This window comes from Chenopodium quinoa, unplaced genomic scaffold, assembly GCF_001683475.1.
Source record: "Chenopodium quinoa cultivar QQ74 unplaced genomic scaffold, ASM168347v1, whole genome shotgun sequence".
NCBI classification, from domain to species: domain Eukaryota; kingdom Viridiplantae; phylum Streptophyta; class Magnoliopsida; order Caryophyllales; family Amaranthaceae; genus Chenopodium; species Chenopodium quinoa.
Genome location: NW_018742577.1, coordinates 2,594,272 through 2,608,497, shown reverse-complemented (window position 1 = coordinate 2,608,497; position 14,226 = coordinate 2,594,272). Strand labels below are relative to the sequence as shown.

Below are 14,226 nucleotides of genomic sequence, written 5' to 3'. Positions count from 1 at the left end.
CATAAGCAGATCGCTAATTCTGGTTGCAGATACCGACCATCATATGCTGATGGGTACAGATATATTCTACATGCATTGATCCATTAAATGCACACGGCTAACATGTTACCTCAAGTGCCGGTGTGAAACATACATACCAGCTTAGTGAACATGAACCCAGGTGCACATAATAATCTGCCAGTTACCAAGAATATACATAGAAGCCAAGGTGTAAATCTTCTAAAGAAGGCCAAATCGCTTTAACTTGTTTCAAAAGCTGGTGGGGAAACCCGAAACCCCAAGGTCCAAGGAGAAGATAGGTTCCAACAAATTATTGATCATACAAATAGCTAACATATCAACAGATTCTTGATTGAACTCCCTAAAATAAGAGGTGCTTGATTAATGGGATGGAAACATGAATCCAATAGCACCCTCACTGTAATATTCAATAAGCTCAAGGGTCAAATTTTGACATAAAGTCTTAATAATGTCTACAGAATCATACATTGAGTGGAGAGCATAAACCATGTACATCCAACAGCAAGTCAAAGAAAACTAAAGCAAACATACTCCGTAGTAGGAATAGGATGCTCAAAGCACCAAATTGCTGCACAACCATGATAACTTTATTGATCGTCATACAGAAATTAAAGTTAGACATAACCTATAGTGCAGCAATGCACTCAATCTCAATCCTGGCATCCAAAGGCAATGCTGCAACCTGGTAAGTTGATCGAGCTGGAGGTACAGATGAAAAATCTGCAAGAGTAAAATAAAATTACAATCCATAAAATTTTAAAAACTCCTTTTTGAATTGCATACCACAAAAAATAAAATTCTGCAATGAACAATAGGTCAAGGGATACAAATTCACTCACACTTAGCATATATCTCATTCACTTTCTTGAAGTCTTTCAGGTCTGACAACCTAAGATTTAGATCAAACAAATCAGTAAAGCTCATATTACATGGCTTCTTTGAATTCCAAGAAGGAAATTTGAGAAGCTAATGCTCTTACATGATAGTTGTTTTGACTACAGAAGAGTAGCTTGCCCCACTAGCTTTCAAAATTTCACCCATGTTTTTTAGAACCTGAAAATGTAAGATGACTTGACAAATTAACACCTCTCTAACTTTAGGGTCCAAAATATGGGAATTTATTAAAAAGAACTAAGAGTAATAAAGGTTGAAAGTCTAGATATGCCAAATTCACAAACTATATACTGCCCCTACCTCGATGCTGTGCTGGAAACAAGAACACTAGAGATCTACAATAATTGTAGAATGCCTAAAAGTTCATTCAAAATGAAAAACTAAATGCATGTTTGGCAATAATTGGCAATTTGCAAATAGCTCACTTGCATACATCAAACTACAGTTTGTAAAAGGAACATGTTTATCTTCATGGCAAATGAAAGCCGACCAACTTATTCACATCAAAGGCAGTACTTTTGAACCAGTTTGCTACAGTTTTAGGCATTTCATTGACCACAGAAAAATAAAATTTGGGTTTACAATGCAGACAAGTGACAAGCATTTGATACTACTCAGCCACTGAAGCCAATTTATTATGGGCACTTTGACAGTTTGACTCATTGAGGATCATATTTGTCTTAGCTAATACTGATTTATAGGAATAAGCAAATGACCCGTTGTAGAGCATTGAGATATGCCTTTACTAAGCATATATTATCAGCACAAGATAGTTTAAAGAACTTCTCTTTGGCAAACAGTACCCCACCTCCCAGTCTCCCACCCTAGCCAAAAGAATGCTGCACAAGTGGAGTAGTTGGCAGCGAAAAAGGAGATGCATTAACAAGCTTGTCAAGGCAAAACTTCCTTTATTAAATGTATATAAATATATAATTACACTCATAAATCCGGCATTCCATCCATCCACTATCCAGTGATTGAGTCATTACGGGTCCTTCACAATTACTAGACTTATAGACCGCCAGCATACTTGTACAAAAAAAATGATTTCCTGATAGTAGAATCATAGGCAGAGAAATATAATAGAGCTATAACAAAGCTTTAAGTTACCATGTCAGTTTGCAAAATTCTTAATTACCTGCTCAGTTTGTTCCTCCACATTTTCTGATACAAACTTTCCCGTCTGCATTCAAACAGGTAGTGTTTACATAAGCAAGCAAAAACAATTACAAGAACACAGACAAAATTAGCAGGAAATTATCAGATTTGAAACTCAAACCTCTGGCACAAGACCCAGAACACCAGATACAAAGAGCATGTTGTTTGCTTTAATGGCTTGAGAATATGGTCCCAATGCCGCAGGAGCCTTGTCTGTTTGAACAACTTCCTTTAAACCTACATATGCGGAAATGAAAACACACACATAAATCATCACCAGTTAAGAAAATGTGATCACAAAAAGTCTAAGCCAATTCCTCCTCGAGCCTATTTGATAAGAGTAAGTCCTCATCCACTCAATTTCTATTTCTATTTCATGTTGATTAGATTATAAAGGTCAGTTCCATTTTCCCTTAGTCTTTAACCACCCGATGTAATATGAACCTCAACTAGTTACAAATTTGGATTAATGGCAAAGGCGTTCAGTATCAATCATATTGAAAGAAATTCAATTTTTAAGATTAAGTCTTTTCTATTATATTACGCCATGGTCAAAACTTGATAACCAAAGTCAGTCAAAATACATATTGAGCTAATACCTAAATATCATACTTATCAAATAGAATTTTTTTCAAAAAAATTATAAATTTCTAGCTAATAGCATGACAGAAATTAATGGCCTAAGTGGAGAAATGTTCAAGGTTCAAAAATTTTTGATGCATTATGCAAGTTGCAAACTGCCTCAAAAATGAATTTATCAAGTAATTCGACATTTACGACCCAACTTTCCACATGCTCATTGCTCAAAACTACAACCAATTTCAAACAGAAAACACTTTCCCAAAATCAAAACAATGTCTTCCTCTTGAATTAAGTATTACTCACACCCTTTTCCAAATACAAATTAACAAAAAAAATATCACCAATTCATCCCTAAAAGCATCCAAATTCAACAAAACATCATTCAAAATAGTAACATACTCCAATTACATTACAAAAACCAAATAATAAATACAAGCATTAAATAACACAAAAACTCAGAGACCACTTCAAAAAAAACAAACAAATAACTAAAATGGAAATAAAAAAGAGGAGGAGAGAGAATACTGGCATCAGTAGAAAGAGCACGACAAGCGAAGGGTTTAGAGCGAGAGGTAGAAGAAGAAGAAGAGCGCCATAAATTGGAGCCGGCGAATGAAACGCAGCCTACTCCGGCGGCTATTTGGCATTTAGCGCGAATTGCTCCGGTGTCAATCGCCGGCAATTGGAAGGTTCTTGCTGCGCACCACGCCATTGTTATGCAAAAGTGTTTCTCTCTCCTCTGAATTTCTAGGTGAAGTTGTCAAGTGACTGTACTAGATTTCTTTTCTTACATTGTTTTATTTGGTTGGTTATTTTTTGGGCTGGTTGGTTTTATGATGTTGGTCCATTGTTTATGTTATGTGTATGGAGTTATGCATACTTGGTATGGTGTAAAATTTGGTCTTAGCCCAAATACATACTTATGACTTCTTTTTTTTCGGTGTTCCACCCGATTCTTCCTTTGAGCTAATCTCGATTTAGGGATCAGTTCTGGATGCTTAGGTTTCAGTTTTCTTCCAATTATTGCTATGGGAAATTGAACACGCCGTCCTTCTAACCAATTGCAGCCCCAATCACGCAGTATTTATGACTTATGAGATGTATCCATTTTTTAATGAAAATTTGTACAAACTGATTTACATAGTACATGTATGGCTTATACCTAAGCAAAAATATTGTCATAAAGAGTGGTGTTAGATTGTATTTTATTTTCGAAGTATCAATTTCTAATGAGTATTGATATTTACAGAAAGAACTAGATAAATAAAGTCTCATTTGTCTTTTACAAATGTGTTTTAAAAGATTATTAACATAATAATAGTATTATAACTATGGCGGGTCATGGCTTTTAAAGGCCTCCATTCCTATTTCCTACCTCTCTGAGTTATTTCATTGAAGTGCACTCAACGTTCTCCATTGAAGCGTTCTCCGTTGAATCTAATTCTTGGATCCCCCATTGAAGCAGCTTCTAAGGTAAGTTGTTTGTTGTTGTTATCATCATATCAATTTCACAATCTAGGGTTTATATTTGATCTAATCTAATTTAATTATCAGTGCTTTAAGTTTAGGGTTCGTAAATTCTTAGATTATGAAACATCATATCCAAAAGAAAAGAAAATTATGAGCGTAATTTGATTATTGAATCAAATATCCCTAAAATTATGTATTTTTGGAGATAATTCAATATGAAATCAAATCTCTTTTCCCTGGGCCTAGGGCGGCCGCCCCTCCTGCCCTGCCTCAGGGACGGGCTTGTCACCGGGTTTGCATCGACCAACTAGTCCAAGAAAAAACTTTGCATTTTAGGGTAAAATTCAAGTTAATAAGGTGCCTTCTAAAATAGATGAAAACCGTTGTTTCAAGTAGTGGCTTTAGGTTGTTTCAAAAAAAAAATAGTGGTTTTAGGTTTAGGGTAAAAACGCTAGTTGGATTAGTGGTTTTCCCCTGTTTTTGAAGGCTAGTTTGTATATCAGCCTTATAAACCGTGGCTCCCTCGCATTTTAGCTGTGTATTAGAAGATTGAATTGAAAGCCTATATAATTTTGAGTATTATGTAGAGTCAGTGGAGAAGTAAGGGAGAGCTTGTTGTAGAGTCTTCATTTTCATTGTTATGCTGTGAACTCTATTTATCTTTTGCGGTATTTATTCCCTTATAGGTTACTCATTATTGTAAACTGGTTCCTGAATATGGGATTTTGAAGAACAATTATAATAGTTTGAAGTACTTTTTAGATTGTGATTAAAGTCTGTCAATTCTAAAGCTTTTTTTTCTCTCTTGTGCAAATGCTATTTTGTTGTATTGACCCTTTCGATTTGGTGAAAAATTCTATATTATTAGGTGTTTCAGAAAATATGGAAATTGAAGAGGATGATAACTATGAGGAATACATCCCCGTTCATAAGCGAAGGGCTATGTTAAAAGAAAAAATACTTCAGAAGGGGAAAGAATCAAACACAAATGAAGTTGAATCTGAGAAAGAGAAGACTGAGGAGGCTAAGCCCAGTCTTCTCGTTAAAGCTACACAATTAAAGAAAGATGTTCCGGAGATCAGTGCCACTGAGCAAATTGTCCTACAAGAAAAGGAAATGATTGAGAATCTTTCAGACAAGAAATCCCTGATGTCGGTTCGAGAGCTGGCAAAAGGTATAACATACACAGAGCCTCTTTGGACTGGGTGGAAACCTCCCCTGGCCATAAGGAGGATGTCGAAGAAGCAGTGTGACACCATTCGGAAGCAATGGCATATTATTGTTGATGGTGATGACCCTCCGCCGCCTATCAAGACTTTTAAGGAGATGAGGTTTCCTGAACCTGTATTGGAGGAGTTAAAATCGAAGGGCATTTTTCAACCCACACCAATCCAAGTGCAAGGGCTTCCTGTCATTTTGTCTGGTAGAGACATGATTGGTATTGCATTTACTGGTTCGGGGAAGACATTGGTTTTTGTCTTGCCCCTCATAATGTTGGCCCTGCAGGAAGAGGAAATGATGCCTCTTGAACATGGAGAAGGCCCGTTTGGGCTTGTAGTTTGCCCTTCTAGGGAGCTCGCGAGGCAGACTTATGAGGTTGTGGAGCAGTTTCTGATTCCGCTTAAGAAGGCTGGATGGCCAGAACTGAGGCCATTGCTGTGCATTGGAGGGGTGGATATGAAATCACAATTGGACGTTGTCAAGCAGGGTGTTCATATAGTTGTTGCCACTCCAGGGAGGCTCAAGGATATGCTTGCCAAGAAGAAAATGAATCTGGATAACTGCAGGTAAGATTTTGTTTTTTTTTTTTTTTAATTCCTGTATCAATATCCTCCTGTGTTGTGTGTTTTATACTTGCTGCTGAATACCCACTTTCCTCTATTCTCCCTTGAAGTGTTTATATTACCATCTGTGAAGAGATGTCTAAAATAATGTCATGGGTATGACAGTTGATCGTAATTTTGTTGTTTGGATTTAGGTGCGGAGCTATGTAAGTGAATTTGTCTTGCATCTGGTCATTCCCTTTGGGCCCTCTGGGGTCTCTGGGGTCTCTGGGGTAAGTGTTAGGGTTCAAATGTTGGCTGAAATTGAAATTTACGCTTACAAATTGGAGCATGATTTTTCAGGGTCTTGCATGTGTAGTAAGGGCATGCTGAGATATCGCTAGTTGCTCTGTTGCTTGATATTTTAGTGTTTTCTAAATTGCTGTCTAAATCAACGATCATGGTCTGGTTTTTATGTTTGGATACTTTAAAATTTTAATATTTATGAAGGCTGTTTAAAACTTGTTAATTGCAGGTTTCGTGTTATCCACTCCCTCCTATTGTTTGTCATGTACATGCCCCCAACACCCTTCTTGCGTCTAGTTCTCTCTTGAGGAAATCATTTAAATTTATGTGTAGAATTACATAACAAGTTGATGGTTGATCAACTTGTAGGTGGTTTCTGTTCAAATAAAGTTTATGGAGATGCTTAGAGAGGCCATAGGCATGTATCTCTTGTTCATATTTTCTGGTTTGTGCTGGAGGTTTCTGATTGATGGGTTCTGTTTTTCAACGATTTAATGGTTTTGGTAATTAGGCTCTTATAATTATGGAACAAGGTCGTCCATGTACCTTGTGAGATTCAATCTTATCATTTATAATTGGCTACATCTTCACTCATTTATTTTGGAGTAGAATTGAATCAAAAGGGCCATAAATGAAATTTTGAGTAGATGGCTGGAAATTTGTGAGAAACATCCTGTTAAGACTCATGAAATTGAGTGATAGGCCATTGGATGTATGAGTTACTTCCCAGTTCATGATTATTCAACCATGACTGTGAACTGAAGATGTTTTCATTTTTAGTACTAGCTTGTGTTTCTGCATAAAAATATTTGCAATAGTTAGAACTCAACACCATGAAATGAAATAATCAAGTCATCCCTCCTGAATTTCCCTTAGTTTTCCTGAAATCTTATAATCTTATTTAATTTGTTGAACTGTAGCTTTCATTGGATCCTTACAGCATCAGACAGTGCTCTGATCATTATCTTAGTTTTCTCTTTTCTTTTTAGCAAAAATCTCTCTCAGTAGTAGTTTTCACAAAACCAAAGACATTTAGAATCTTTTCCATATCTTCAGCCGTGTTTTAGTTTCTCGGATGTCTCAAATCTGGATAGTTGAGAGGTATGCATCCTTATTTTTTACCATGTGATGATTCAATTTATTCAAATATATAGGCACAAAATAGAAGCTGAATTATACTCTAAATAGTTCCTCAAACCATATACTGTTTCCTCAACCCTTTGGCTGGTCCCGGATGAACCTAGAGGTGACAATATGGTGGTTTTGTTTTTATGATAGTGACCAAGTCCTCTGCTGAGACCAACTAGAGATCTAATAATCCTTTTAGATGAAAAGATTTTAGCATGGTAAGTACTTTTTTTTTTTTTTTTTTTTTTTTGTGCAAGCCTGAGCAAGAAAGCAACTTTCAAGGGAGAATGGGGAAGCTGATATTTCTGGCGATTTGTTGCCACATCATAGAGGATATGCAGATCGTTTGGTTAAGGATAGAGTGGTGGAAAAGTTACCCCAGGGGAGGGGGTAGGTAAATGGTACAACTTTTTAAATAAGACCGTCTTACCATGATAAGACCACCTTGTAGGTCGGTTGGGCCGAGAGGAGAGAGAAACTAGGATAGGGTTATACAAATGTTTCTTGGGTTACCCTTATTTTGAGGGTAATAGGTTACCCTCATGTAATTATTCCTTTCATCCCACTCTCTCAAATTTACCAGAATTTTTGCTCTACTTTTCCTTATACATCTCAATCCAGCCAAGCCATCAGTGTGAACCTTCCCTTTTTTTTGATTTGATACTTTGACTCAAGATGCAAGTACGTAATTTTTGTCTTACTATTGGGTGTATTTTTTTTTTTTTTTTTTCCATTTTTTTTTACCTTTCATCTTTTTGGTATCATCCTTTGTGTTTCTGCTATAAAACACATAGCACCTTGGCTGTTGAATAGTAATATAACTGCTGCTTACTGAGCAATAAGCGTTTGAGTCAAAATGAATATCGTAGAGCATATAATAGTCGGTGAGCGAAGAAGCTAAACCAAAATTCAGTCATTAACTATATATGATGTATCAGAACTAGTTTAGAGAGTTGTTCTTGATGTAATTTTTGGTTTTTGGGGTGTTCTTGTGCTGTTAGTTTGTGCTGATTATGTTGGGTAGTGTTGCAGTCTTCATTGGACTGTTTAGGTTGTATATATACATATATTTTTTTTTATTTTTTTTTTTAACCTTTTTTCAATAAAATTTAAAAAAAAAAACATATATGAGGTGATTCAAAGCATTATCTTTGCTGGAGATCATGAGTAACTGTCGCAAAATACAAATCGTTATATCACTGAATGAAAATGCCAATTACAAATCTTTCTTAGGGGGTGGGGGGTAGGGATTGTAAGATGGTTGCTTGTATGTTACTGGTCTGTTATGTCAATTTAGAATCGATAGTTGGTGGGTCATAGCTTGTCTCATGTTTTATTGGTTATTATTGCTGGTTGCTAGTTACTTACCGACTTAATGATGTTGGGTAAGTGAGCCATGAACATGAATCTTCCTCTGGGTTACCCCTAGCCCAAGAATTTTGGACTTTAGTATTTGATTGATGCTGCTGACATGGGTGGTGGAAGAAAGACATAATTCTTGCTTTTGGTGTGGTTGACTGCTGGAGGTGCAGATTATATGGAACATGGCTTTCCAACCTGTCTTTAACTACCTTAATTTCTGAATGTGCAGCATGAGTTGATTGTCCTTTTGCTTTTATGACAGAACTATCCTCTATTAAGGCCCTAACAGTTTTTTTTCTTTTTCCTCAGATATTTATGCCTGGATGAGGCTGATCGACTGGTCGATTTAGGATTTGAGGATGACATCAGAGAAGTCTTTGACCATTTTAAAGCTCAGAGGCAGACAGTTCTTTTCTCTGCCACTATGCCAACAAAGATCCAGAATTTTGCTAGAAGTGCATTGGTTAAGCCTATTGTTGTTAATGTCGGTAGAGCTGGGGCTGCTAATCTTGATGTCATTCAAGAAGTTGAGTATGTGAAGCAGGAGGCCAAAATTGTTTACCTCCTAGAGTGTTTGCAAAAGACACCGCCCCCAGTTCTTATATTTTGCGAAAACAAAGCTGATGTGGATGATATCCATGAGTATCTCCTTCTGAAAGGGGTTGAAGCAGTTGCCATCCATGGAGGCAAAGATCAAGAGGATAGAGAATACGCCATAAAATCTTTCAAAGCCGGAAATAAAGATGTCTTAGTTGCCACTGATGTTGCCTCTAAAGGGCTGGATTTCCCCGACATTCAGCATGTTATCAACTATGACATGCCTGCTGAGATTGAGAATTATGTCCATCGTATAGGTCGGACAGGAAGATGTGGGAAAACAGGAATCGCGACAACATTCATAAATAGAAACCAGAGTGAGACTACACTGCTTGATTTGAAGCATCTTCTGCAAGAAGCCAAGCAGAGAATACCACCTGTATTGGCTGAACTTGATGACCCAATGGATGATTTAGAGGACCTCGTGGATGCAAGTGGAGTCCAAGGGTGTTCGTATTGTGGGGGGCTTGGTCACAGGATCCAAAATTGCCCAAAATTGGAGCATCAGAAGACACAACAGCTTGTTAATTCGAGAAAGGATTATTTTGGTGGTGGGGGCTATAGAGGAGAAATCTGATGCTTTTCTCTGCTCAATTTTCTTAGTTTTTCTTGTATTTTTAACATCTTGCTGTTTACTCCCCGTTGGTGTGCTTGAGATCTTATGTTCTTTATATTACATGTATGAAGCTCAATGTTTCACGATAGTTTAGGTTGTATAACAATATCAATATTACTTTTGAGAGATGAAGAGAGATAGATGATCCAAATTAGTTGATTTTAGATATTTACTAGATTTTGGCCGGTTAATGCTCCGTGTTATTGTATGATACACGTACAATAAGCATGCATGCTTATGTCTTCCTGTTAGATATATTATATTATTCACTACTTAATTAGTTTTAGTGAGATATATCTCAACTAATTAAACTTTTTTATTTCTCTAGTTTTCCATTTTGACAATACAAGTGTCATTTTAAGGGTGAGCAAATCGAAACTTTCTACGCTTTAGTGATGTCAACAAACAAATACTTAGTATATGTATGGAGATGTTTGAGCCTCACTATCTTCCTTAACTAACTATGCTAGGAGTAGAGGATTTCCTTACCTTCTCTCTGCTCTAAAGCGCCGACCTATGTATAGTCTAACTATGAACGATTCATATGGAATTAATTAATACAATAATAATGCACCATATTATTATTACTATATATACTTCCTTTTTTTTTTAATTGACCTGTTTTTTTTATCACACTTGTCAATGCAAAACATCAATACAAAACTTTAACGATTAATAACTTTAATTTTCCATAAGTAAAAATTATAAAAGTTAAATATTATGATAATATTTATTTAGACGAATTTAAAAAGATCTCACATGATTATGTTTTTCCTTATATATTATTCACAAAGACGGTCAAAAAAGATATGGTGAATAATGTAAAAGTCAAAGTGAGTCAAGTAAAAAAGAACGAAAAAAGCACATAGTATAGTTTAAGTTATCTACAAAAATTTTTATCCTGCCAAAAACAGCTCATCTAATCATTGACTAAGACTTCTTATAAACATTTTATCAACTACGTAGTATAAGACTTCCATCAAGTTATAAGTTCAATTATAAGCTCCCAACTGTATACTTCGTATGTATGTAAAATAAATTCTATTTAATAGACGCCCAACAGATATCTAAACACAATGATTTTTCTAGTCTTCAACGACATGATTATCTAAATCCCAATTACAAAATGCTTAATATCTATAAACAAGAAAGTACTTTTTATTTTATTTATTTATTTATTTATTATTTTTTTTTTGAGGAAAACAAGAAAGTACTTAAAAGACTAGAAAAATCGAATGAGGTGTCAACTAGAGTAATTAATTAGTTGAGAAAGTCTGAACACTAATTAATTCCTAAGAAACAAAATTGAATCTTATCTATATCATTACGTCTCTCCAATCTCAATAATTATTAATTTATTATTAGATGAGAAAAGTTTTTAATTTGTATGTCATATGATATTAATCGTATTATGAAAAGTATGTAGCTTACAATATGTAGTTAGAAATCTTATTTTTTGACAATTACAATACATTTTATGTAAAAATTTGATATTATTATTAATAATAAATTGTATTTTTCCTAACAATTACGTACAATACATTTTATACAAGAATTTGATATTATTATTAATAATAAATCTTATTTTTCCTGACAATTACAATACATTTTATACAAGAATTTGATATTATTATTAATCATAAAAAATCTTATTTTTCTTGACAATTACAATACTTTTATAGAAGAATTTGATGTTATTTCAAGTCTCATCTAATTTTTTTCAATATTATGTATATGGATTATTAATGTTGTCGGGTGGCTAACAACCTATCACCGAATACAAAATCAACTACTCATGTAAACAAAAATGTGATAAGCACTACTATCATACAAACTAAGAGTAAACCAAAAAAAAAAATATTCATGGACCACTCTACTGAATAATAATGTATTTATATTAAGGTCACGACAACCACCTCTCACGGCAAAAAAAAAAATGAAGGCAAAGATTTCCCAAGTAATTGACAGATAAGATTCCCTGGGTGCGTTTTATTCACCTGATTATTACGTATCTGAATTTATTTGATCTTATCTAAACTTATTAGAACTTATTTTAGTTATAAATTAAACTTGGATAGCCTTGGTTAACCCTTATCACAACCTATCTGAACTTATTTTTCCTGAACTTATCTTATCTGAACTTATTAACCCTTATTTGAACTTATTTGAACTTATTAACCGTGAAATAAGTGGAAATAAGGTAAATAGAACAGGGCCTAAGCATGTCCACATCGTAGCAATTCATGTGAAATTTCCTCATAATTTGGCAATAATTATGCATTAAATATTTATAAACAAACTCGTTACGTAATTGTTAAAGTCTACACCTTAGCTTATAATATGCCATGCACCGAAAGTGCTAGACCGTCTTAAGTAGTTAGCTAGGGCACCAACCTTATTAAGCAGCGCCGGGAGGTACGTCTGTCTTTTTCCAAGGTTAATTATGGGCGTAATAAGCATATGCATATGTATAGTGACTAGGGGGCAATGCACAACATCAAAATCAATATTATTCAATTCTATCGTTTTGCCTATAGCTTTGTGTCGATTATAAAGACAGTTTCGAAAATGAATTTTTTTGTAGCTTTGTAAAAAAACAATTATATTAATAGATCGGTGTTATTAATGGCAATAGAGTGAAGCATTTGGAGTAGATAGAAGAGGCCAGGTTATTTTATAATTACTGGCTCACTGCATTCAAAGTTTCAAAGTAATTTACCTAAGGAAAGAATATAGAAGTTATAAAAAGATAATAAAAGCAGTTCTTCACATTTAAATTAGCAAGCGGGAATTAACAATAATTATCAAACCACATACGCGAGTTGAAGGACATCAATCATAAAATCTAACACATATCATCTCTAGTTAATTCCTTTAAGACATAGTATTAATGAAGTTCATTGTAATTGGAGCTTTCTCAAGCCTTAATTATTACTCTTAAAAAAAGTTTATCTGCATGATTTTGTTTGTTACGAAATATAATTATACGAGTACGCAAATTAAAAATTCGTTTTTGCAACGTGTTAGGTGTTAGTCTTGTAGCTCTAGCCTTCACTAGTTTATTCACTACTTTTTGACTACTTTTCCCTCGTTACTCTTAAAATTATGGTAGTGCCACCACTTTGTTTTGTTCGTCATGATCTACCACTACAAAATATGATGCATACTGATCACCTAAACTTAAAAAGGGAATATCAAGGAGTAATCTATCATTTTTCTAAATGTTCTTCAAGATTATTGGAAGGCTTTAATATGCCCAATTGACAATTGGGAAGAATATCACTTTAATTTTGTGATCACTCGAAATGAATTTGTTCAGGTGACGCTCTCTTTCATTAAATTACATAAATTATACTACGTATATACCTTCTCCAAATCATTAAAGAAAACTAATGTCATTATTCCTCATACCCCAACTCCATTTGTCTTCTACAAGTTTAGCTCGTAAACTTCTTATTCCAAATTGACTCGTTTGTTATTTATATGTTGGTTGTAAATTTGTACTCCATAGTTTATATAGTGCTTCGTAGTTGATTACTTGATTCATTTGATCTACGGATATATTCACATATTTATTACTTGTGTAGTCAAATTATAGTCGTTATATTAATGAGAATTCATGGTCAAATCTGATGAGCATTGACTCCTAGAAAATAAAAACAAATTATTAAGAACAAAGGGAGTACAATACAATATAGAGTCACGTAAGTTAATAAAATTAAAAACCGATTGAAAGAAACGCGTTCTGTTTACCTTATTTTCACTTATTTCAGGTGTAATAAGTTCAGATAAGTTTAGTTCATGAAAACTAAGTTTTGGATGATAAGGGTTACCCAAATATAAATTACAACTAAAATAAGTTTTAATAAATGAAAATCAGGTAAATACAACACACCCTTAAACGATACTAAAAATGGCTAAACAAAGAGATGGATAGTACATTGTACAAGTCTATAGTTGCTCACCGGCCAAGTAATGGATCCAAATAAAGTAAAATTGACATGATGAAATTAATACTTCGTACTTATTGTAGATGTTTTAATGGGCAACCGACGTAACATTCAAATAATAAGTACTTAGTAGATCAAAGCATTGCTTTTGCTTTTTATATAATCGCTTTCACATATTCGTTTTATTTGTTGGTCGTGGGCCTGGGGTATAATGCTATATCTAAGGACCATTCATCTATGGCGTACGTACAAATAATAATGGTTTCCACATTTTTGTTATTTTGACTTTATAGCGAGTATGTTTCCAGCTACTGTGACAGTGACTATAATTTAATTGATTTCATTCATTTATTAGCTTGAACAAGAATAAGTTTGGAGA

At 34.4% G+C, this 14,226-nt stretch overlaps 2 protein-coding genes across 2 annotated transcripts; one reads left to right on the top strand and one right to left on the bottom strand.

Moving 5' to 3' along the window:
• Positions 1-352: 352 nt before the first annotated feature.
• LOC110720957 (reactive Intermediate Deaminase A, chloroplastic-like) lies at positions 353-3,446 on the bottom strand. The gene is made up of 6 exons (XM_021900062.1): positions 3,181-3,446; positions 2,195-2,310; positions 2,054-2,098; positions 1,001-1,074; positions 861-910; positions 353-741 (listed from the first exon to the last, which is right to left on the bottom strand). Exons 1-6 carry the CDS (start codon positions 3,365-3,367, stop codon positions 647-649), a joined length of 567 nt encoding a protein of 188 aa, XP_021755754.1. The 5' UTR covers positions 3,368-3,446; the 3' UTR covers positions 353-646.
• Positions 3,447-3,909: 463 nt separating this feature from the next.
• On the top strand, positions 3,910-10,187 carry LOC110720956 (DEAD-box ATP-dependent RNA helicase 35-like). Its single transcript, XM_021900061.1, has 3 exons — positions 3,910-4,128; positions 4,994-5,912; positions 8,994-10,187. The coding sequence occupies exons 2-3, from the start codon at positions 5,008-5,010 to the stop codon at positions 9,856-9,858; spliced, it is 1,770 nt and encodes a 589-aa protein (XP_021755753.1). The 5' UTR covers positions 3,910-4,128; positions 4,994-5,007; the 3' UTR covers positions 9,859-10,187.
• Positions 10,188-14,226: the final 4,039 nt, after the last annotated feature.